The sequence below is a fragment of the Agelaius tricolor genome, unplaced genomic scaffold (assembly GCF_023055355.1).
Source record: "Agelaius tricolor isolate 1412-34295 unplaced genomic scaffold, bAgeTri1.0.p SCAF_44, whole genome shotgun sequence".
Taxonomy (NCBI): Eukaryota; Metazoa; Chordata; class Aves; order Passeriformes; family Icteridae; genus Agelaius; species Agelaius tricolor.
The window spans coordinates 3,068,664-3,094,075 of NW_027269304.1; the positions used below are offsets into that span (position 1 = coordinate 3,068,664).

Sequence of the window (25,412 nt, forward strand, 5' to 3'; positions counted from 1 at the left end):
CCTCACCCCGGGCCCCCTTTCCCCTCAGCCCGGGCTCCCTTTCCCCTCATCCCGGGCTCTTTCCCCTCACTCCGGGCTACTCGTCCCAGGCTCCTTTTCCTGTCGTCCCAAACTCCATTTCCCCTCGGCCCGGGCTCCCTTTCCCCTCATCCCGGGCTGCCTTCCCCTCATGCCGTCACCCCGGGCCCCCTTTCCCCTCAGCCCGTCCCGCCGCCGCGGGAGGCCGGCGGAGGCGATTCCGCCCCATGCCGCGGCGCCGGGTGGGCCGGTCCCGCCCCTGCCTGAGGCGGAGGCGGCGGCGGGCGCTGGCCGCGGTGCCGAGCGGAGCGGGCAGCGTTCCCCCATGGCTGTGTACATGTGCCGGGCCGTGCTGCCGGCCCACGCCGGGCCCCGCGGGGAGCTGGGCGCGGGGCCGCTGCTGCGATGGATGGACGCCGCCGCCTGCCTCGCAGGTACGGCCAGCGGGGCCCGGCCCCTGCTCGTCCGGGAGCGGGAGGGGACAGTCCCAGCCCTGGGGGAGGCTGGAGGGAAGGTGTCATCGAGAGGGCTTTGGAGCGTGCACCGGGCAGGGTGGAAGGGGCCACAGTGGTCATCCTGTCCCGCCTCAGAGCCCGGGACACGGGATCGTACAGACACTGCTGGGACGGGACGGGTGAGCTCCGCTCCACACCCCCTCTGGGCAGTGTGTTCAGTGGTCTCTGAAAAAGTTCTTCATCATAGAATTAGAGAATCCCCTGAGCTGGAAGGGGCCCACTGGAACACCCAGTCCCACCCCAGCCCTGCACACACACCCCAACAATCCCACCCTGGGCATCCGTGGGGTGCTGTCCAAACCCTCCTGGAGCTCTGACAGAGCCTGTTCAGTGCCCCACCACCCTCTGGGGGAAGAACCTTTCCCTCATGTCCACCCTGACACAGCTCCATGTTCAGATGGGAACATCCAGGGCATCATTTTCTGCCCCTTGCCTCATGTTGCATTGCTGGGCACCCCCAAGCAGAGCCTGATCTATGCTCTGACACCTTTTTTGGACATTTGTACATGTCCAAAAGGGATGAAGGACCCTCTCACTCATCTCTTGCCGAGGCTGAGCAGACCCAGCTTCCCTCATGAGGAGGATGCTCCAGTCCCCCAGTCGTTCTGGTAGCCTGCACTGGACCCACTCCAGGAGCTCCACGTCTCTCTCGAGGAGCCCAGGAGATTTGGGGTCCAGTTAGGAACAGACACCACGAGGGTGAGGCGTCAGATGGCACGGGAGAGCGAGGAAGGTGGTGGGAATGTGAGGATGAGGAGAATTTTAAAAAGGAGCAGCAGAAGGGAAGAAAAGAGGTGGTAAAAGATAAGCAAGAGAAGGAAGGAAAGTACTAATTTAAGATCATTGGCACTTGTGTGCCAAAAAGAAGGAAAGGTGCCACTGTCTTGGCAGGGGATTGGAGTAAATGGTCTCCAGAGGACTCTTCCAGCCCTAACTATTCTGGGATTCCGTGGTTCTGTGAAACACAAATCCAGCCAGCGTGCGGAGCACTCCGTGTCTGCCTGTATCTCGCCTTGCAACGCTTCTAAACCCCCTCGCCAGCTCGTACGAGTGACTGGCGAGCGCTGCGAGCGCGGGGGAGGCGCGGCGAGAGCCTGGCGGCGAGCAGCGGTGCCGCAGCTTCAGCAGCCGGTGCCGAGCGCGGCTGGCGGCGTGCGGGGTGCCGGGGCGCCGGGCTGGCCGTGCCCCTGCCCCTGCCCGAGCGCGGGTCGCACCCGCATCCCCCGAAAGAAGCACGCCTCCTCTCTCGGGTGTATGAGGCAGTGATTCCGTTCCAGCCCTTCGGTGTTCTGACCCTCAGAAGGGGGCAGAGGCTGTGCTTTCCGCTCGTTATTTTCAGAGGGAGGTCTTCAGATTTTGATAGAAGACCTCTGGTTTCTCTGAGCTCCTCGTGTGATGCTCGCTAAAAATACGGGGCTGCCGGGGGGTGAGAGCTCTTGCCTGTTGTGCAGTGCTATTCTCCAGGCCTCCTGCTGGTCCCCTCTCTTGCCTCTGTCACTCAGGGGTTTGGAGCAGAGGTTCTCTGTTTATACAGCTCCTAGTACATTGCAGATCTACCTTTTGGCTGGAAGCCCTAGGTGCTATGGTCAAATAAATAATATATCATATTAACTTGCTGTAAAACTTAACTATCAGGTGATTAAATATTAACAGTAAATAGGATGTTTACCTGTTCCAGATTAGCTCTCATAATTAATACGAAAAGCGTGTGCTCTTCTTCACAGCCAAATGTACCCCAGGGAGATGACTAACATTTCAAATTTAAGTGAAAATATTTTACAGCAGGTGAATTCGGGTTTTGAATTTTCTAAATCTTGTTTGTGTTTGTTTTTATTTAATTCCTGCATTTTTGGTGTAGCACTAAGGGCATGTACTTAGCTGCTTTCCACTGTTGTGACTGCACTAATAAGCTAAGGTTTTTACCTACTAATTAGTAGTTTTTTCTCCTGTATCTCAGAATCCTCAGCTGACATAAAACTTCCCCACTGGATTGCCCTAGCTGATGCTCTTGACATATTGTTTTGAGGGAGAAAGATGAGCTTTCTGTGAGCTTGGTAACACTTCGTGACTCTTTCTGTCATTCAAAATCCTTGTTAAGGCTCTCTTACCAGAATGTTCATTTTTAGAAAAAGACCTTAGGTGGAAGTTTTCAAACTGAGTAAGATAGTTGCTATCATCTAGTCTCGTCTCCTGATGTCACCCATAAATACAAACCCACCCTTCACAACAGAATCACGACCAAAACAATGTAAACTTTAATCTTATTTAGCTTCTCTTTTTTCCTAAGGGGCGCACTGCAGAGTTGCATTTTGGTGCTCACAGGAGGAAGAGGGACCTGCTGCGTGCAGTCCCTGCCTGTCAGGCACCAGCCCACGGGTGAGTAGCTGCCTGCAGGTGCAGAGTGATAACTGTGTGCCCCTGTGTCTCTTTTGAAGCTGAGAAACATGCTGGGGTGTCCTGCGTGACAGCGTCCATGGATGACATTCAGTTTGAAGAGGCTGCCAGGTACAAACCAGCTGACAACAGTCAGATGTTTCCCTTCTGCAGACTCTAATTTGGCAGAGATAAACTGGGGCGTTATAAAACGGGAGAGAGCAGACCTGTGAACAACTCAGCACAGCCACAGGGCTGAGTCTCAAAGCTGCTCTTTTCTACCTGTGATAGCCAGACCCACCCAGAGAGCAGATCCATGTCACAGGGCAGAAATAAACTCTTGTTCACTTCGCCTGGCAGTTGAGATGCCTGGTGAGAAACTGATGGCCCAGTGGTCTCTGGCTCTGGGGATTGGCTGCAGGCCACTGCTTATCTCTGTTAAATAAGCAATACTACCTATGAAACTTACTGTTAGCAGTGGTTTTATTGCTGCAAGGTCTCTTTCGGTTCACTTCTTAACATCTTTCTCTTTCAGCTGTTTTATAAAAAAAGATAAATGTTTTGCATTCACTGAGCACTGAATTAACTGAGTCTACGGGATAACACAGGACTGAACTTGTTTTGCCATTTTTCATGGTGGGATAAAAGACTCTGTAAGAGGAAATGGGCCCTTTATTCGTAAACCATACCTTTACAGAAACCTACGGCCATTACTTTGTGGGTTTTGTGTGGTTTTACACAGGGCAATCTAGGAATTAAGGAGTGGTTAGATGGGACAGACCTGGTTGCAGGGAGCAGTGCACATGCAGTTGTTGTGGCTGTGAACACACCAGCACTGGCTGCCAGAGGTGCAGCTGATGGCAGTTAAATACCGTTCATAAGTGTAAAAGAAACATCCACTCAGACTTGAGACTGTTAGGGCAGTGCCCATTAGAGTAAGAACTAAAGTCAGTGACAAAGGAGAACACCATCATGCCAGTTCTGGAACTCAAAAGATAATTTCTTGGTCTGTTTCACAAGATTGAGGTGTTTGTCCTGCCTTGATTTGCTCTGTCTTTTTAATTTTGTCCTTAGAAAAAAATCCTGTATGTAAAAACTAATCAAAGTTAGGATAATGTTTCCCTTTCAGGTGTAATAGCTCAGAGTTAGTAGCTTCAGAGCACTTTTCTGTCTTGTTTCATGATAGCAGAACAGAGCTTCTGGAATATGATGAAAATACTTTTCCTTCCAAAGTTGTTTCTGAATATTTCTAGTTCTTCTCTCACTTGCAATACCAATATTCCATTTGTAACAAGATTTTCAAGTAGCAATCTTGTAACTGTGAAAGAAATTATTTTATAAATTATTTTTCTCTGCCATGTCATCCACTAACATCCTTCTTGTAGCTTACTGTGCAAATTCCTAAATTTTGCCACATCCAATTCATTAGACAAATGTCTTGCATAAATAAGAGAGTTCTTGCTTCTCTCTCTGGTAAATTAATAAAATGTTTTTTCAGTAAGTGGATTAAGGTTTATTTACCCAAACCAGGTTACTAAATCTTCTGCAGGGATTAAGCCTTCTGTGTTTATTTCAGCTGAGATGTAAAGAGAAATTGTCACACATCTGTATAGTTCAAAACTTAGCTTTATACCATGATAACCTCTTCCTTCTCTTGCAATACACATCAGTTCAGTGTATTACTGAACTGCTGATTTTAAATTGACACATCTGATTTTAAGTTGCATTTATTTAAATGTTGCTAGTGTTCTGTATGTGAATGATAGTCCCTTCATTCTGGTACATTTCTGACAGTTTTAAGTGGAAGTGTGGTGCTGTGTGACTTGTGCCCCTGCAAATCTGTGGCTCTGACCACTCTCCTTTCTGGGAGGGAGCTGGTGGCTCCTTTAGCTGTGCAGTTGGGAACAATTGCCTTAACAGATCTGCTTTTTCCTTGCAATAAATAATGGAAAAACTTCTGAGATGATTCTGAGCATCTTCTGCAGAAGCTAATGAGGGCTGTGCACCTGCAGCTGGTCTTGGTTCTTTGCTCTGACCATTTCCCCTTCCCTACCCACCCAAAGGACTCCACCTGTGTTCTTGGGTGAGAACAAGAAAGAGAAAATTGCTGTGCAGTTTGTTGTTCCTGTCAGGTCCTCTGGAGGAGCAGGCTTCCTATTTCCCATTTCCCATTCTACTTCTGCAGTGGAATATGCAATTTAAGGAAGCCTTTACGTTTAAATGTCCCAACTTAATTCATTTAAATTAGTAAGCAACTATGATGATGATGATGATGATGATGATGATGATGATGATGATGATTATTATTATTATTATTATTATATAATGATAATAATAGTAAGAAAAAGAAGAAGAAGAAGAATGGAATAAGAATAAGAATAAGAATAAGAATAAGAATAAGAATAAGAATAAGAATAAGAATAAGAACACGGGGGTAATAACTGTGCAAAATCCTTTGCTGTGAATGTTTTGTCAGTACCCAAGAGCTCTGAGTTACATTTTACTTCAGTCTTGGCTGTCTTTAACTCCCCCTTTCCTGCCCCGGGGCTGCTCTTTAGCATTTGTAGCTCAGTTTGAATTCCCTGCAGGCAGTGGCCTGACACCCTTCTGTTTTGGCTGTGGCTCTGCCTTACCCTGCACACTGTGTCCTTTCACTCCTGCTCACTGGGAAAACTTGAGGGCAAACTGCCTTCCTCCCACCCTCTCAGCACTGCTTAGGGCTGGGATTCGAGGGGTTTGGAAACAAAGTTTGCTCCTGTTTTCAACGTGGAGCAGGTGCTTTAGGAATTCCAGAAGGGAAGAAAATGCCTCCTCATTTAAATTTGTTTTGATGACATAATAAGGAGAATTTAAAAGGTAATAAAGAATAAAAAATTAAAATATAATAAAAATAATAGATAATATAATGAAATCACATTAGATAATTAGTAATCTAGAATCTCTCAATTTTTACTAGATAATAAAGTAAAAATTCTGTTTCGTTGTTTTTTGTAGGTAAATGAGGAAGAGAGGTTTTTCAGAGGGATGATGTTAGCACAGAAGGGACAAGCAGTCCTGGTCTTGGCCAAGACTTGGAACATGAACTCTGTCCCCATCCTTTAAAGATGCCCAAGAGCACTTTTTCCCTGGGGTTATCTCCCCGTGTGCACACTCCTGTGGTGCTGGAGGAGAGTATCTGAGTATCTCGGGGATGTGTGCAGGGTGTGCTTGTGAGCAGCAGCCAGAACTCCTGGCTGTACCTGAGCACACCTGCTGCCATTCAGACACCAGCTGAGAGAAAGGATGTTGCCATTAATGTTCTGCAGTGGCTGCAATTTTATTGACCAAGTCTGACTGGAGAACAATGGTGTTGAATTGAACACCATTGCAGTGAAAAATTCACTTTTTTCAGTGGATTTTTAGTGCAGTGTGGAAGACACAGCCTAATTAATGAGATATTCTTCATGACTTTTAGAGAGGCAGATTCAAGCCCTTGTAAAGCTGCATGCTTGCCTGCTATAAGGTCTTACTCTTCTTAACAGGGTTGGACAAATTATTGCCATCAGAACAAAGGTGAACAGAGCATTCAAAACCAGCATGGAGGTAAGAGATCAGCACTCTTTTTTCTAGAGATGTTGAAGGAATAGAGCAGAGGTGGGAGCAGCAGAGGAGCACAGCATGGGTCCAGGTTTATTTGCTCCAGACATTTGCAGATATCTGGACAATAACAGTGCCTAATGGCACTGCTTTCAGAGTGTTACAGTAGTGTGTTTCCTCTGAAATGATCCATGCCAGAGAAGCAACTGGGCCCTGAAGAACTGAAGCCTGTGGCAGGTGTAGTGGGCAGGATGGGAGAGGTGGTGTTGGTCCAGGCCAGATCCACAGAACAGGTGAAGTTCAAAGCATTTTTGAAACTTATGATACAAATGTACGTGTCTCAGGTGCACACATGATCTTAATCTTCATACTGCAGTCAGTATGCAACGCCTTGCCTGATCACTTCAAATCAGAACTGAACGTTGGGAGTGCTTTTTGTGCATTGTGCCGGTGTCCAATTCCCATTATTATTGATGAGAGTCATCTCATCAATATGATGCATCTCACAGGTAATGTATTCCAAAATTTTCTAAAAATTAGAAAAAAATCAGAGTTTTGATGTGTGTCAGGCCTATGCCACAGGATCGAATCCAGTGTTTCACATTCAAGTGTTTGATTGTGCTTTTCACCCCTAAACACACTTTTTTTGCATGTACAGATCTTAGAAACTCATTCAGATGGGGACTCCAAATGCCACAGAAGAAAATGGAAGGAAATATCCATAAAACTACATTTAAGTGTCTTTCCTGTTTTTGTAATTTTACCCTACAAGTGATGCTGAACAAACATAAAAATTGTGGTACTAAAAAACCTTTCAGAGCTGACTGAATATTGTGATGACAAGAGATGTATCAGTGACTGGAGCAGGTTTTTTACCTTTTCCCTTTAGGTGTAAGGGACTGATAAAAACTGCACTGTATTGTCTCAAACCAGCTGACAATGATGTAAATACCATTTCTGTCTCCTTCCTCCACCATCTTCTTCCTTGTAGGTTGGCATCAAGGTGACAGTACAGGATGTTTTGACTAATGCTGAAAAGATTGTGAGCGTGGCACATGCAACGTATGTGGCCAAACCAGTTGGTGGTGGAAAGGTATTTTTCCTGTTTTCTCCTAAGCCTGGAGTTTCTGTGAAATAACCCAACTTTTCGGGTTATGAAACACAGCAGAAGCACTGTTTAATTCTGATCAGTGATAGGAAAAAAGCATGAAGTTCAGACTTTATGAGATAGAGTCTGGGGGTTTATTTCTAATTTGCTTCTCTGAAATGGTTAGGTTGTTGTTGTTGTTGTTGCTGTCATTATTATTATTATTATTATTATTATTATTATTATTATTATTATTTCCATTTCTATTTCCATTTCCTTTTGCACATTTGTTCATTATACAAGTGAGGTCTTTGTGAGGGCTACAGTATTGACAGAGGCAAGCAGTGGAAGGGAGATCCTTGTGAGTCTCTCTCTTTTTCAGAAATGGATTGCAGGGTGGGCTTTTTTATCCTTCACTTCCCTCCTTGGGGAGGTTGTTCAGACACCACTGCTCAGACACAAGACATTATTTTTAAGCTCACTTCCAATCTAAATTGGTTCTTTGCCATTTATGTTGATTGGTTTTCACGCCAGGACTGTTTCTTCTCCCGTGTTTGGAAATCAGTCATGGTACCATTGGCCTTCACATCACTGTTCCAGACAGGCACAGTCTTTTTAAAAAATTTTCTTGTAGGGAAGGCCAAGCATGCCTCAGACTCTCTTAAAAAAACTCCCTTTGCATGTAAAATTCTGCTTTCTTGAATGTGACATCATGGATCTGACTTTCCTGTCTCACTGCATGGGTTATGACAGCACATCTGGCTGTTAAACGTCCACTGGAGATTGGCAGAGTCATCCCATGAGCAATTAACACATCCAATCACTACTGCTCTCTCTTCTGTGAGGATGTGCCACAGATGGGAGAAGAAACAGACTGGAGCAGTTTTACTAAGACTACAGCCCAGCTCTTGTCTCTGAAGGGCTAATGGCTAAATTTCTACCCTGATAGCACTAAAATATTATCAGGAGTTGTTTGTTACTAGTTTGATATCATACTCATAACATAAACCTGTTTACCTTTTGCCTAAATTTCTGGGGAGATTAATTCAGGATTAAATTGCTGATGATTAACTAAGATTAGGCTTAAGACAGGAATGTCCCGGGGGAGTTTGAGAGTTCAGTTCAAATTCCATGACAAACTAAAATCTCAGAGACATTGAATAATATTTTTTTTTCAAATCCACTTTTCTGAACAACTGTTTCTAAGGTTGTACAGAGAGAATGTCAATATAACCACCATCTTAATTTTTTAACTGGGCCACATGGGAAAATCTAGGAAGCTCTTGAGAAGGACTGGAAAGGAGACAATGAACCTGGAGGAGGGTTAGAGGGAAGAGTCAAAGGGTGAGAAACATTAGTGGCTGCACTGCAAGACATAAAATGTTGAATTTGTCTGTGCTGCACTGCTTTGTGCATTATTTTAACGCCTCTGAGGCTAAGCCTTGTAGACAAACCTCACAAGTGATTGCTCAGTGTCACCTGTGGTGTAATTATCCAAACCTAGTAATTTTCTTAAAATTACTGCATTTGGTTTGGATGCAGTTTGTCATTGAACTGAAATACATGGGAATTTGCACTGATGCCACAGACCAGTGCAACTGAATTTATTTTCTGGTTCAAAAATTCTATCCTCAAACCTTCATATTAAGTTCATCCTTTCCTGTCTTTTTTTTTTTTTTTTTTTGTTCTTAAATGAGAACTATCTCAAACACTGTGTGCTCTCATGGATGTTGTATTTATAAGCTAAAAGTACTTCCTCATTGGGTTTTAATGAATGATTCTGAAAGGATAATGCAGAATCTCTTGAACTTTATACTGTGTGTTAGTTGTATTATTAAACTTGTCATCTTGGACAGCTGATAGGAAAAAGTTGTAGAAAATGCTGATGCCATTTTAAGTTCAAAGTGCGCTTTGTTACGATTGTGAAATTCCGAATTGTTGTATTTTTCTCCTCTCCATTTGCACAGGTTGAGTTAAAACCTGTACAGCTTCTGTCTGCAGAGGACCACCTGGAGCACAGCCTGGCTATTGAGAGGAGAAGAATCCGTCTGGGCTATGTCCAGGTCTTCCAGAAGCTGATGCAGGAGAGCAATAAGGAAGGTGATTTCTGTACTCAGCACAGAAGGTGGAACAAACACTTATGGGCGGCTGGAAGGAAGGAAAAAAGCAGGCAAAACACCTCCTTGGGGTTGTGGTGCCAGGTAGAAAAGTCTGTGCCAGATTTGTGGATAGAGGTGCCAGAGGTGTGCTAGGCAGTTATTCTAACAGAGTGGCATTTCTTTGTCTCTCAGAAATTCCAGATGTAAAAACACAGGGTTGAAGGCCAGGCGTGCATTAAATAGATGTGAAATGCAGATCTTGATGTGGTTCTGTGTGTGAGGTTTCACAGGTCACACAGAACTCAGCAATAAACACAGCAATAAACTTCTGTGACACTAGTTGTGATGTAGACAGCAGCATGACATTCACTCAGGCTCATGGCCATGTCTTTGCCAGAAAGGAAAGGAAGAACTGTGTTTATGCCTTGAGATGATTTCCAACAAGCAGAACTTTCATTACGTGGAGGTCAAGACAGGTTAAAAAGTTAGAAGAACTGAACAAAGAAACAGGTTCTTCTTTATTTATGGTAGTAATTTCTGTTCTTAAAGAAAGTTGTGCTTGTAAGTTGTTGTGTTCCCTCACAAAAGAAATTACTCAGAGCAGTTAGGAAAATATGCTGGTATTTGGAAAATCTGAGCTGTAGCTCCATGTATAAATAACAGGCATTATGTGGTTTTTCTGAGGAGCGATTAAACCTGTTATAAACAAAGATCTAACCTTAACAATTTAGTAAGACTTTGTAGAACTGAAGAGTCTTGTTTGGTACAAGAAAACAAGCTATTTGTCTTCATGGTAACTGTCTCACAGGGTACAGTTTAATAACCTGAGTGACAAATCAGAGGTCGATGGGTTTTGTCTCCACTGCCTTTCCTGGAAACTTCTTTGAAGGATATTATTGTAGCACTAATTCACCTCCTTAAGGAGACGGAACAAGCAGAGTGGGAGAAGAGAGGAGAGAACATTGTGTGTAAAGGCTGCTAGGTAGCAGCATATGTACAAATCATACCCTGAAAGTGAGGCTTATTTGACCAGCGGATCTTAGGGAGCACCTTGAGTAGGTCCAAAGGACAAGTTAGTCATATGTTTCCACACGCTTACATAATCACAAAGTTAGCTAATTATGCCACAAGTCAAAAGTACAATTCAGGTCAAGCAGCTCCTAGGACAGATAGGCACTTTTAAAATTACTTGATGTAATCTCATGCCCAAATCTTCCTGCAAAACACCACTGAAAAGAATTGAGATTAGAGTGAGGATGCAAGGCTAAACACTTGGAAGTGACATCAGAAATGCTCACTTAATACAAGGTGGTTCAGATCCTCATTTCAGTCATTTCACTCAGGTGTTGTCTCAGGCAATTATAAACTTTGTAACAAGGTGAAATAATCAAGTCCTGCTCTAATCTCAATTCAACACACCTGTACAGGTGTCCATCACACACAGTGCAGAGTCTTTGACAGATATTTGAGTCGGTGCTGAACTGCTCAGACAGCCCCTGAAAGCCAGCACACACTGGGGCTTCAGCTGCTGCTCCCCTGCAGGAACTGCCCCTGGCAAAGAGACACAGAACTGCTCCTGACACAGAACAGCCCCTGACAAAATGACACAGAACTGCCCTGACAGAGGGACAGGAACTGCCCCTGACAACAGGAACTGCCCCTGACACAGGGACACAGAACTGCCCCTGACACAGGGACACAAAACTGCCCCTGACAGAGGAACTGCCCCTGACACAGGGACACAGAACTGCCCCTGACAGGGATGTGGGGATGTACTGAGGGCTGGCAGCAGCAGCTCCTGGGAGAACAGAGAAAATGTTCAGCTTCTTATTGCTTCCCTTGCAAACCACAAGGCTCTTCTGTGCCTTTCTGTTTGTCTTCTTTTTGCTGAGTCTGAACAAGCTGCTCTCTTCACGGGGTGTGCTTTCTTCTGAAAGCATTCATTGATGCGTTGCTGCTCTGTTTCAGATACTTGTGAAGAGAAAGATGCAGTTTCAACTGAGCATACCCACGTACAGAGCACTGAGCTCGTCCTGCCTCCTCATGCAAACCATCATGGAAACACTTTTGGTGGCCAGATCATGGCTTGGATGCAGACAGTGGCAAGCATTTCAGCAAGGTACTTTCCTACAGCATTGTCTCTGCATGTGGTTCTAAGTCGATGTGCTTTTAATGTTAAAGGTTTCACAGGGATTTATTTTATGAAGAATACAGACCCAGGCCTTTGTGACTTGTCTTCCTCCTCACATTACAGGAGGCCTTTGAACTATTTAAGTGGTACATCTCCCACAGCATGCCATGCCACTGAGACTCAGACATTATTCTGTTACGCATACAGAGCCTAAGGCAAAAGAGGCTGTGTTACCTTCCTGGGAATCTTTGCAGAAGGCTAACATTGTATACAGGAACAGAAACCTGCTCTCCTTGTGCTTGGTGCAGTGTTTTAGAAACAAAGTTAGTTGTTCAACCAGGATCAAACCAATACTCACCCTGTATCAATTGACACCCGAAAATGAACATCCTGCTAGAACTTAATCTGCAGATCCTCGTGATGCCAGAAGAAAAATAAGTCAGAGAAAAAGGAGCCACATAAACAGGCTCTGTTTTTTGGTGTGTGCACCGAATGGATGCATAACCCTCAGCAAGTCACTTGACCTTTCAGTCCCTCTGACTTGCACATCCTATGGCTTGCAACAATTTTAGCAGTTTAAAGAGCTGGGGCATCTTCAGGTAAAGAGAACAAAATATGTTTTGTGAGGCTGCCTGCCAGTGTGACCCAGGCACATAATCGCTTAATTCCTCTTCCCTGGAGTCAAACCGTTGTTTGTCTCCCTTCCTGTTCCTGGACACTGCACAAAGCTTCTTTGTAAGCAGCACTCAAGTTTCAGTCTGAATTCTCCTTGCATACTGAGTGACCTAATTCACTGCGGGGATGTTAGATATGTTTTCCCTTTTTATCTTTAATAATTAAATGACTTGTCCATTCATTATTCATATGGTTTTGATTTGTAGCCAGTAGCTGTACTGATAACAACAGATTTTCTGTAGTGGTTGGATAAACAACTTGTTTTAGTAACAACAGAGTGCACTGACCTTACCCCCATGTGCAATTCCAGTGGCTTGAAGGGACTGTTGCAGATTTTTGCCATAATATGACTCAGAACATTTACCTGTTTTCATCTGATAAGTTTTACCTTGTGGGAGTCGCATGTAGATTTTAAAAAGGAAGGGAGACATCAGCAAACGGAGTACTGGGCAAATTTTCTTCAAACTAATTAATGTCAAACATGATTACTCATGTTGAGAATTTCAGGAATAACAGCTGGTGTCAGAGGCTGGTTGAAAGCAGAGATGTTGTAGTTTTTGCTTGAGAAGTAACTACTCTCACCATGAACCTTTTGTGAGGCCACTCAGAGTTAGACTCCACCTCTGAAGGTGCCAGGTAAGAGTTTCTATAGCCACAAACTGTGATGGAGGAACTGAAGAGGAGGGATAAGCTTGAAAAAATAAATTTCTAAGGGCATTTTAAAGGTTACTCACTCTCCTTCTCACTTCCCCTCCACCTTTTTTTGGTCAATACATGAGATTGTGCAGATAGCAATAAAACCATTTGAATATTAGTAATATTACCTTGAACTTGATGGATACTTTCTTATTCCTTACATTTTCAATAAAAGCATTCAGGGTGTACTTTTCCAGGAAAGAAATGAATATTTAAGCCTGAGTTCTGGTTTGTTCCTCTCCTCATCATTATTGTGTTTGCATCTTTAGAGTGAACATTGTAAATAAAATCATCGCTTAGCATTTTAAATCAGAGGAGCAAATTATTTTAATTTAATTACAAAGTAATTTAAATGTATTAGACTATTGAAGAGATGTACCAGTCAGTTAATTAGCTGCAGATAATTGTGTGCATTTAAAAATACCGGTACATTAGTTTTCAAAGTGCAGTTGAGTTAAAAGCTAGAAGTGCTACAAAACTGTATTTTCAAATTTAGAAAACTTCACCATGCAACAAGCTATCCGAGATGTGCACATGGGCTCCTTACTGAGAGCAGTGTGTTGCTAAAAATAAATGTCATATATTGTAAATGGTCCCCTCTTCCTGTGATGCACAGACATCCCAGTAGAAAGTGAGGGGTTTTGAATACATGCAGAAATGATGAAGAAACCTGATTTTTGCCTGCTCCAGGGACCTTGAAAACAAGATTCTATTTACACAGACTGCATCTGGTAGCTGTGTGAGGGGTTTTTAATTCTCATTTCATACTAACAGAAAGCATCTAAAACCAAGCAAAAAGTACAAATACTAAGACTAGTTAACTTGACATGGCATTGCTTGGACATTGTTCCTAAGTGCTCAGCCTTTCTGCTCAGGTTTCCTTTAATTGTTTAAAGGCCTGAAGGTCTGGCATTTTTACACTGCTGAGGAGCCTGCTCCCCGTGCAGTCCTACAGAAATTAATGAAACTGTGAGGTCAGTGGTTATTCTGTAGGTAAAGGATTCATGCTCTGGCTTTAGGAGAGGGCGGTCTCAAGCAGTGGGAATTAATTGGTGTTTGTAAAACGTGCTGGAAATGAAGCAGCATGACATAAGTGGCATTATGATGGTTGAAGCTCGAGTTACCTGCTCTTGGTAGCATGGAGTAGATCAGTGTAATTTAGTGACCTTCCAGGTCCTGCAAACCCTGTTTCTGTAGTCAGTCACGCCGGCTGTGCTTTTAGCACAACTGTGTGTTTTGGTCTGTGTCTGTGTGTCTGTTTCAGCCGCCTGTGTCGGTCACACCCCATCCTGAAGGCAGTTAACATGTTCAAATTCTGGGGGCCGTCCTTTGTGGGTGACCGCCTGGTCTTCAATGCCATCGTCAACAACACTTTCCACAACAGGTAAAGCTCCTCATTTCTTGTCTCCCTGGGCATCTCCAGCACCAGCCTACGCAGTGTGCTTCATGTTTCATCAGTAGGATTTTCATTAGTGAATTAATTCTTTTTCATTAGAATTAATTATTTTTCAGGTGGGACTTTGAAGCATGTATCTGTATCTGTAATTGCCCATATGTGCTTTTTTTTTTTTTTTGTTTCACTTTTATCAGTGGAAGTTTTTTAAAAAAAATTATTCTCTGACTTTCATTTTAAAGACCATTTGTCACCAAATCCCATTCCTGCAAATTCAGACAAAAAATATTCCTCTGAAATTCAGGGATTTTCAAAGGCTGAGCTGCTCCCAGAGATTTGACTCTTCAGAAGATGCCAGCTTCTTGCCAGGATCTTCCCATCTTGGCATTTATTGACAGACTGCATTCTATTTATTGCTTGTTTTTGGTAATGCTATTTAGCTACTGCCATCCTTTATTTTATTTCAGAGGTGTGCCTGTCCAGATTGAATAATTGATTTGCTATGCTACAGAAGGTATTTGATTACATTATTTACAGAAGGTGTTTAATTTGTGCAGGCTTCCTGCGCGCCTGCAGGTACTGCAGTCCTCTCCAGCATGTCTCAGGGCTGCCTCTGCACCAGTGGCAGCAGTTCAGGGATTCATTTAAATGTCCTTCCAGCGTGGAGGTTGGTGTCCGTGTGGAGGCTTACAACTGTGAGGAGTGGATCCAGGACCAGCCGCGGCACATTAACAGTGCATTCCTCATTTTCAATGCTTTGGATGACAAAGGGCAGCTGCTCACCTTCCCCAGGGTCAAGCCCACTACTCAGGTGAGCTCTCAGCAGTGGGGTGGGCACCTCAGCCTTGCTGGGGAGGCAAGGACCGAGCAGGGCACTGCAGCGCATCTTCCTGCGGGAGAGAAAAGCTCCAAATGAAGTGCTTGCCCTCGAGTGAGAGGTTTGTTATTGTTAGCTTTAGTCTTCCAAAAGTGAGAGGCTCCGTGGAGGATCCTCATGACTAGAGATTCTGTGATTGATGGGCGGAGAAGAAAAATCTGACGTGTTTGGAGATTTTTCCACTTGTCTGCGTCTCGTGCAAGTTCCACTGACTGTAGATGAAATTTATGAGTATTCAGTGAATAGTTATTTTTATAAACCCTTAACAAAGGTGAGAAATAGAGTGAATAAAGAAGTCTGTGAGAATCAAATCCCATGACGTGGGTGGGCTTTTCAGTTGCTTTGACATGGAGATCTCATTTCATGTTTCCCTGAAAGTGGTTCATGGAGCACTTGAAGCAGTTTGAATGCTATTGTTGAATTATTTGCTGTGTTAACACCTGTCACTAATCTTCCTGTTCCAGTTACAAGAATTTTAGAGAGCCAGTGTAGGCAGAAATGAAATTTTTTAACATCAGGATGGGAACCAGACAAATGAATCAAGGTGTCTTATGTACTCACTGAGGCAGTAAGTTTACTACTGCCCACTGCAGGCTGTCCCAAGAGGAGAAACTGACTTTGAAAAATACAATTTCCCTTTGTCCTTTGAAACACCAGATGATGATAAATTAGGTTAATAGTTTATTTGGTGGGTGGCACATTTAGAAAGAGCAGAATGTGTGTGGTGCACTGCCCAGCTGCAACTGCTTTAGGACCAAAGAGCACCTGGAGGATGCTACAATAATGCAACTCTTCTATCACACTGTTTTTTTTCAAATTGCAGAGAATATTGCTAAGGCAAAAAGTAAAGCACTAGTTTTCCTGGGTTAGCTTGTGGAAAGGCCATTGCACAATTACTCTTTATTTGCTTGTATTTTTGCTCTGGCATTTGCCCGTCTGGAATAAATAATTTTTAGTTGCCTTTTTTCAGGCTTTGTTCTAAAATGATGAGATTTGTTGCTCTCTGGTTCATTTTTCATGCAGGATGGTGTGAGGAGGTACCACGGAGCCATTGCCAGGAGGAGGATTCTACTCACCAGGTATAGCTGGGTCACTGGCAGGTCTTGATTTTGAAAACTTAATTTCATAATCCTCTAAATAAAGTAATTGAACTCCCCTTAACATATATATGACTGTATTTTATTTACAAATAATTTTCTTTCAGTGGCACTGAAATTGTTAAGAGGCTTCTTGTCTCAAAACTACTTTGCTCTGGAGGTTATTGTGTTTCACTGTCTTTCTTGGAAAGAAAAAGCAGTTATTGCAAACCAAAAATTGATAAAGTACCTCTATTTAGAAGACACTTAAGCCTGTATAAAGTGACTTTTCCTAGCATACACAGACGTGTACAGAACCAGTTTATGCTACTGTGTCTCTTTTTAATTATGTTTTAGAAAATGCATGCTATCTGCTAAAGGAGACAAGCCCTCTGATGCCTGGGAGACAAGCAACCAGGTAATCTGTAGGTGCATAAAAAGCTGTATTTGTGCACCTTTTGGGGTGTGTGAAGCAGCTGTTCAGGCTGTGGCAGTACAGGTGGACCCTCTGAAGTTCTGTGGTAGTCGTGAGGAATGGTTGGATGTGTAACACAGTGAAATGTCTCTTTTAAAAAGAGGGAGTAGATGATTCACTACTGATCTAAGAGTGAGTTCAATAGAAAGGATGTAAAATTGTCTTTAAAACACATGCATACCAGTGGTCCCTTAAGGTCTCCTGCAGATTTATCCCTCAATGTCCCCAGCTGTTACAAAATAAATTCTGAATTAATTTTATTATTCTTCAGAATAGGCTGAATTCTCCTGTAGAGGAAGTAGTTTGGGGTTTTGGTTTTTGTCTTTATCCAGCCACAGAATGTCTGAAAAATTGCAGTGAGGAAACCATTTAGTAAGTGCTAAAAGTGGGGGGGAGAGATAGCACCAGAGAGATGAACATTGGAGTACAAATAGTACAAATCTGTGGAAAGAGAGGTGAAATCATGTTCATTCTCAGATTCCCTGCACCAAGTGTCTCTGGTTTGGACATGCTGTGTCCATGTCCTGCAGTGAATGGTGTTGAACCTGAATTTAGGTGGGTTTATAGATTAATTAAATGTTGTTTCAGTGTCCAGTTTTTGTGGCTAAAGCAGCTTTTTTCTCCCTTTTTTTTTCTGCAGATCAACAAATGTAAATAAGCACACAATGATAAAAATTGCATGGTTAAGATTTATTTCCTATGAAATCAAAACCTGTCAATAAAGACTCTAAGGCTGTATTCTCTTTATAGAGTGGTTAAATGAGAACTCCATCCACTGTAGCCAAGCATAAAGAATGGCTATATTTGCATTTTCTTTGCTTGTGAGCCTGCTGTGAAAAACAATTGCCGAGATGGACCCAGCTTGGTAGCAAAGAAGAGGTTAATTTTCGAGTAGATTCTAATTGCTTAAGAGGAAGATGGACAAAACCATTAATTCAGTGGTCTGAGAGGTTATCTGTATTGTCTCCCTGGTGGTCAAAGTTGTTCTTCACAGCTTTATAACTGGAGAAGCTGAAAATAGTGTTTTGTTGTCCTTTAATTAAGATTGTTTTGCCAACAGCCATGTGAGTGCATCAGGAAGCCACTGGAAGTGTTTCAATTCAGAAACTACTGAAGTGTGTTTTCACTTACAAGGAACATAAACATTTGTTTGCAGTTGAAGCATAATGATGGGGGAAAAGAGCACCTAATCTCTGCAATGTTCAGTGAAATGTACCTTTAACCCTCCATTTTCAGACACGTGTCTTGTGTTTCAGGCATATTTGAGTTACAGCAACATAGCTGCACTGACACACCTGGCAGGAAAACCAGGGTGGGACATAACCAAGACTCTGGATAATGTAAGTGCAGAAATGAAATTACAGAAATCTGGAAGCAAAGCACCTCCCTGTTTGTGAAGTGGTGTTACGAACCCAAAATCAGTGAGGACACTTGTGTAAACCAGTTCTAGCAGAGGAAGATGCTGCTAGGAAAAGCAGAAGAAAGTCAAGGGAAAACGGGGTGCTAACCCTGTTGCAGTGCATGTTTTCCAGGAAATGGAGAGACATCTGCCAAGGCTGGGTTTCTGAAATACGGTTAGTGACTGGCAGTTTACTTCCAGATCATGTTGAGCCAGAGGTGTTTTGGGACAATAAATTATTTTTTCAGTGTTTTGGTCTGACCTCCTGTGCATTGCAGGCTATGGAACATTGCTTAGTGACTCTTGCATGTAGACAATAAGATACTTAATAAGAGCAGATACAAATCATAAGGAATTCCAGTGATGGCAGAGCTGCCAGTGCCGTGTGTCGGTTGTTCCAGTGGTTATATATTTCAGTAAACACTGCTGTGCCAAATAAACAGCAGGCAGCTCTGGTGCTGGGAAAAGCAAGCTTGAACCAGCTCCTGGAAACAGGCAGAGACAACAACTGGGGTTGTTCCTCCTGGGGAAGAGAGGGCTTTGGGGAGACCTTGAAGCACCTCCCAGTACCTAAAGGGGGAGGTACAAGAGGTCTGGAGAGGGACAGCACAAGGGGGAATGATCCTAAAGTGCAGATTTGTTCCCTTTTCCCTGCAACTGGAATGACCCCAAGCTGAAGTTTTTGAAGGTAAAAAATGGCATTCTTGATGTCTTTGACACAAAACCACAAGGCTTGTAAGGCTGCAGAGATAATCCAGCCTTGCCAATGTTCACTTAGCAGAGAGGTGTTTTGACAGCTGCACCTCCTGCTTTGTTTTGTGATTTTTCAAGGCTAGAAGACTGCTAGAGCAACATTATTCCTGTTCTTTGCCATAGAGAAATATTGATGCAGACCTCCTGTAGATGGTTTTTAAAGCTCTTAAGCATTTAATTTTACACCAAACTTTACTTCAGCAAGGTGCTTGCTGGATTAAGTCGGGGTTTATTTCCTCTTCCAAGATAGGACAATCCAGAGAAATACAAAATCTGTGTTGTTGTAGAAATGCAGAAAAAACAAAAGATTGCTCATTTTTGATGCAGAAAAAGAAAACCAGAACAACAAAACCTCAACAGTGATGATGAACCTTATGAATTTTGCATCACTTGGAAATGAAAATCTGTTAAACTTCTCAGGATTTGAGAGGCAATAAAGCACATGAATTTGGGAATGAAATCCTCTAATTCTAAAGATTCTGTTGTGCCCATCCTCTTCCATTTTATGGGGTTTGTGGGAGGTGACAAACCCTTCTTTCTTGTGTGTGCATTGTTATGTACAGGCTATTCCTTTTGAATTCTCTGTTTTGGGGTTTAGGCCTATGAATAGAAATAGACCCAAAATAATCAAGGCAAGATAGTACAGGTGTGGGACAGGAGATGCAAAACTGTGATTTTAAGTAGTTATTCAAAGTATCATTAGTTCTGGGTGCTCTGCTTCACAGAAGAGAGCAAGGAAAGGGAAGTGCTGGGTTGCTCTTGGGGCAAGGGGGCTAAGCCAAGGTGTGGCTGATTTGCCTGGACAAAGGCATGTGGCCTTTCCCAGGAGCTCCTGAGAAAATCTGCCTGAAGTCCTAAATGTGTAACATTTATGCATCTAAACATTTACAGTAATAATTCTTTGCTTTCCATACATGCTCCCTTTTTTTTTTTTTTTTTTCCCCAGGTGAAAATCTGGACCCATGAGGAGGGTGCTGTGCTGTCATTCAAGGTGGAGATGCAGGTGAAGGTCCCATCCCACGTGGCCTTCTCCCTCCTGTCCGACTTCAGCCTCCGCCAGCGCTGGGACAGACATTTCCTGTGAGACCCTCTCCTTGTCTGGGGCTCTGAGCCCCCTGGCACCCCTCTTCCCTGTCACAGACACTCCTGAGAGACCCTGCCCCGTTAGGAACAAAGTGTTGTAAGAGTTCGACATCAAACATTTCTCAAAATATGGGTTTTGGTTGGTTTTTTTTTTTAGTGTAGAAGTAAAGTTTGGTTTGTGCTTAGTCTGGTTCCAAAATACAGAGTGCACTGTATTTTTCAAAAGAATTGAACGCTCTCTATCATTCAAAAGAAGGGATAGGACAGAGGTCATCTTTTTCTTAAATAAGCACAGCTCCAGTCCTAGGCAGGTTAATGTTAAAAGTGACAAAACCCCAAAACTAGTAAAAAAATAAAAAGTTTGAAGTAAGAACTGAGGTGGATATATTGTGCATGCTAGCTTTAAAAATTAGGGAAAAGCTGGACTCCTTCATATTTGTGCTGTTGGAGACACTGATGCTCAATTTCATGGTCAAAGTGAGAAATCAAGAAATGGGGTCCTTCAAAATACATATTTTCAAAAAATAACATGTTTGAAAGTTTGTATGATTTGAAACAGGTTTTGGAATGGCTCTAAAAGGTGTTTGAGGTTTTTTATTTACCTTTTATGGTGTAGAATAGTGATTAGAGACAGTGGAATTGAAATTATACTGATTTGATATGGTGAAGCATTTTCAGTTAGTTATTCTATCCTGAAAGATTTTTACCAGAGGGTGGAACCTTAGGGATATTTGAAAATCTACAAACTCTACTGAATTTACAGCTTTTAACAAACAAAACATAAAGAAATAGTGCTGATGAGGTGTTGCAGAAAACCTGAATGTTTCACTCTCTCTGCCTTGCTGCTGGAACATGAAAATGAAAGGTCCAGTGTCAGGATGAGCCCGTTTGCACTGAGTTTGCTGGAGCTGCTGTTGCACACACAGGGCCTGAGGGGTGTGCTAAATGTCTTCACAGGACATGTGAGGTGCTGCAGGCTGTGAGTGAAGAGGAGAAGATCTACCACGTCACCTCTGGCCCCACGGCGGGCCACCAGCCCAGGGACTTTGTGATTCTGGTGTCCCAAAGGCAGCCCTGCCAGCCACAGTGAGTATGGCTCTGATTGTAACTCTGAGCACCTTGGGGCCACGGCCTGGAGTGCTGTCACCTTGATCTGTCACTGGGTGACAAAAGGGCACTTTACTTTGTAAGGAGTGGGATTCCTTGGTTGATGCCTGAGTTTGTACAGCCAGATTTGCTTTGCAATGTGAAGGTGCAATGAAATAAATCCAGATCATCACAAATTTTTGGCATAGACCAGTATTGATTCTCTGATAGTGACTCTTTGGGAGTGGTCTACCAGGAGGGCAAATAGGCCAGAATTTCAAATGGGCAAATGGAGAAAAAATATCATGTCCCAGAGAGCCTGTCAGTGGGCTGAAGCACCTAGCTGGGAGTTTATTTCTTCTTTGTTTGAAGTGACTTTATACTCCCATTCCATGTAATTACAGACTTTTTATTTAGTCAAGGAACTTCTTGAAACCTCACACATTTATTGTATCTGTAAATTCTGCCAAGTCCCTTGCTCAGTTTAACATACCCTGCTTTTTAAAGTTTTATTATTTTTATTAGATCTCCTTTTGTTCTTACATCGTGAAACATGGGCAAATGGAACCTTTTGGTGTATCTTACCCTTCTCTATTCTGTTTCTTTTTTCACATTCAGTAATTCTTCAACTTAGCACTGAAAGGCAGCATTCTGTACTGTGCTTGCCTTCCCCCTCCATGGGGGGATTGAATGAGTTTGGATACCTTTACTGTGGCCACACTGTGAAGCCTCTGGGTAAGGGTTGTTCCCCAATCCAGTAAATGTGGGCTGAGGAGAGCAGGGTTAATTAAAATGAAAAGGTGGGGAATTGTTCTCTGGCTGCCACAGAGGCCTCCTGGACTGGGCTCTGTGCTGAAGCCTCACTGAGGCTCAGCAGGGCCCCGGCTTTGAACCAGGATTGTGGAAAATACCTGAGCTCCTCTGCCCTCCTGTGAAAATGACATGATGTAGTCACTGCCATGAACGTTTTCAACAAGAGGAAGGGTGTGATGTGTGGTGTTGTGAGGTCCCCAGGACAAGGTGAGAGATGAGAATTGACTCCATGTTCTCTGAAGGCTGATTTATTATGTTATTATATTAGATTAGATTATATATTTTAATTATATTTAAATATATATTTTTATTATATTTTATATTATAAATATTATATTATATTATATTATATTATATTATATTATATTATATTATATTATAATAAAATTATATAGTAAAACTATACTAAAGAAAGAGAAGGGATATATCAGAAGGCTAAACAGGAATGGTAATGAAAGCTCGTGACTGACTCCTCAGAGTCCAACAGAGCTGATGGTGATTGGTCATTAATTAAAAACAATTCACACGTTTGGATAAACAGTCTCCAGACCACATTCCAGAGGAGGAAAACATGGAGAAGCTGAGGCTTCTCATCCTCCCAGGAGAAGAAATCCTGGCGAAGGGATTTTTCAGAAAATATGATGGTGGCAGTGATGCTTGTTGTCCCTGCTCTTCAGGGAGCCCTACACGGTGGCCGTGAGGTCGGTGACCCTCAGGGCGATGCCCCCACGCCCGGAGTTCTGCAGGAGTGAAATCCTCTGTGCTGGGTTCCAGATCCACAGCAACAGCAGCAGCTCCTGCACTGTGAGTAACCCTGCAGGGCCCAGCTGTGCCCCCTGCCCTGTGCCCCCTGCCCTGGGGCTGTCGCCTCGCCTGAGCTGAGACTGCAGAGGGAACAGCCAAATACCTCCAAAAAAGGAGTTCAGTCTGGGTGTGTGGGGTCTGTCTGGCCCAACTTTGACTGTTAGAAATGAACCCTGAACCCCTGCCCCTCCAGAGTCATTCACTGACTCCTAAAATACACCCCTAGGGGATGTGCATTGCACTGGTCTCTGGTGGTGTGTCCCTCTTTCCACTGACTACAAAGGCCAAGGAATTAGTTGAAATTAAATTCCCCGCTTGAACCTTCATATGCCAGGAATCACACAATCTGATTTCCCATCTCTGGACCCATGGCCAATCTTCTTTGCCATGGGAAGGCTAAAACTTTTCCATTTAATAAAACACATTTATGAAAACTTTCAGCAGCTCTTGGTGGCTGCAGTTCCTTTTTTTGGGGGAACAGGTTTGCTCACAAAGCACACATATTTAATATGTTATACATAAGTATTTCTTGCTGAACTGCTCTGTACATTTACCTGCAGATGCTGGAGGGTCTGAGAGCAGTGAGGACATCCAGATCACTGGGGTGTTGTAAAAAAGGCATGTTTTTTGCAAATTATTCCCTTCAGTTTCAGAAGCACTGTGTGCTTCTATTCACATCCATGAAAGCTGTGGTACTCATCCAGGCTCTGCAAAAAAATGGCTAACTTGCAATCCATAGGCTTTTTTGTTTCATTTACTTTTGTTCAAACAGGTGTGTTACTTCAATCAAGTGACATCAGGAGTTATGCCTTACTTAGCTGCAAATCTTACTGGCTCATCAAAATCCATTGAAGACACTGCTTTGGAGTGTATAAAGTTCTTGGAGCTGCAAGACAGCAAGTGCTGAAGTTAAAAGCAGATTTCTGAAGGGACATCTGAAGATTATCAAGCACTTCTGGCTGAAATTCCTGCCAGGGTGTGGATCATTCTTCTGTAGGTGACTTGCTTCAGATCATGTAGTCAGTATTGGGATTCAGCCTGAAAATACCTGGCACAAGCATTTCCTATCAAACCAAGCTTAGGCCTTAGGCTCTAAATTCAATCTTTAATATAAAAAAGATTAAGGAACAGATTCTGCTTTTGATTGCATTAATGAATTTCATATAAATGGAGGCAGAACTTGGCTCAGTAGAGCTGTAGTTCATAAGATTATTTCACTGTTTTAATGTTACATTAAACAGAATGGCATCCAGGCAGCTTTAAATACCACCCCCTGTAATCTGCAGAAACCAGTGCTACCAAGTGGCTTTGCCAGTGCTCTGACCTGGCCGTGCAGGTGCTTGCACACCATTATTTATAAACTGAGTACAGCCCATGTGAATTAGTGTTTGCTAATGTCCGTATTTTAGTACTTGTCTCTTTATCTGTGACTCCCAATAAATTATTGTTCCTGAGGTTACAGACTCACCACAGGTTTCACCCCAGTACGTGGGGGTGCAGAAGGCTGCCCTGCAGTGCTGGTGGGTTCTGCAGGAGAGCCCTGAGCTGCAGCCTGTGCCAGCTGTGCCAGGCTGGAGAAACACACACACAGCAGCAACTCCTGGGTGCACTCCTCCCCAGCAAACACAGGATGGCTCCCGGGCTGTGCTGAGCTGTGTCTGCCCTGCTTGCTGCTCTGTTTGAGCTCAGAGAGGCCCCTTCAGAGCAGCGAGGGTGTCATCAGCAATTGGATCCTGGCAAGGGCCAGCACTGCCACTCCGTGTCACTGCAGTGCCACCCCTGCCAGGGTCAGAGCTCTCAGGGCTGGCACTGGACACACCTTCAGCATGCCCTGCAGAGCCTGCTGCAGGGAGTTACAGAACCCACCAGCTGTTTGCACAGGAGAAGCATGGCAGGGGAGGCACCGAGGGGAGCCCTGGGGCTGTCACCTCTCCGGCATCCCCTGGCCTGTGCCTCCCTTTGGGCACAGCCTTGCCTGCTGGACCACCCCACCGGGCTGTGCTTCACCAGGAATGCAGGGAGAGACACAGCTCCAGGCCTCTGGTTCACAGATCCAAATCTCATTCTAGATCAGCATTTCCTTCACGTGGATAAAGTGCAGCACCTCACTCTGGCAGCCCCTTCCAAGCACCAAGGTGGTGAGTGCCACCTCCCAGCTCGGGAGGGTGCAGCTCCCTGCCGGCAGCAGGGCTCTGCCCGGCGTGCAGGTGATGGCAGAGCAGCCCTGGGCTGCGCAGGTAACCCGGGATCCCAGCGCTGGTGAAGAGAGACCCCTAATGTTGGCTCTGGACACAGCCAGCCCAGATGCTGCTGCACCCAGCACTGTAAAGTCATGGATTTACACCTTTACAAGCAGCACCTTCTGCCGGTGCTTTCCAAACAGCTTCCTGCAGCCATGCATGCCGCTGTGAAACAGCAGTGGGTGCACCTAGCCAGTGGTTCTGTCCAGCACCTACAGCTCAGATTGCTCTGCAGGAGCTGGA

General features: G+C 43.8%; 1 protein-coding gene across 3 annotated transcripts; it reads left to right on the forward strand.

Annotated features, from left to right (window-relative positions):
* The first annotated feature begins 263 nt into the window (after positions 1-263).
* On the forward strand, positions 264-24,383 carry ACOT12 (acyl-CoA thioesterase 12). Of its 3 annotated transcripts, XM_071455069.1 has the most exons (15): positions 264-452; positions 2,969-3,038; positions 6,428-6,488; positions 7,474-7,575; positions 9,537-9,669; positions 11,637-11,787; positions 14,435-14,554; positions 15,224-15,374; positions 16,464-16,519; positions 16,874-16,934; positions 18,248-18,331; positions 20,090-20,223; positions 21,184-21,312; positions 22,803-22,929; positions 23,702-24,383. In XM_071455069.1, the coding sequence occupies exons 1-15, from the start codon at positions 344-346 to the stop codon at positions 23,834-23,836; spliced, it is 1,623 nt and encodes a 540-aa protein (XP_071311170.1). In that variant the 5' UTR covers positions 264-343; the 3' UTR covers positions 23,837-24,383. The 3 variants fall into 3 exon arrangements, with proteins under 3 accessions (XP_071311170.1, XP_071311171.1, XP_071311172.1); XM_071455070.1 differs by lacking the exon at positions 2,969-3,038 and having other exon boundaries at positions 292-452; XM_071455071.1 differs by lacking the exons at positions 2,969-3,038; positions 7,474-7,575 and having other exon boundaries at positions 292-452.
* The last annotated feature ends 1,029 nt before the right edge of the window (positions 24,384-25,412 follow it).

Bases quoted from the DNA above. Each gene is read 5' to 3' on its own strand.
- ACOT12 (XM_071455069.1), top strand. From the start codon at position 344: ATGGCTGTGTACATGTGCCGGGCCGTGCTGCCGGCCCACGCCGGGCCC. The intron at 3,039-6,427 runs GTACAAACCAGC...TCTTCTTAACAG, and splicing joins CAGTTTGAAGAGGCTGCCAG to GGTTGGACAAATTATTGCCA. The intron at 11,788-14,434 runs GTACTTTCCTAC...TGTCTGTTTCAG, and splicing joins GTGGCAAGCATTTCAGCAAG to CCGCCTGTGTCGGTCACACC.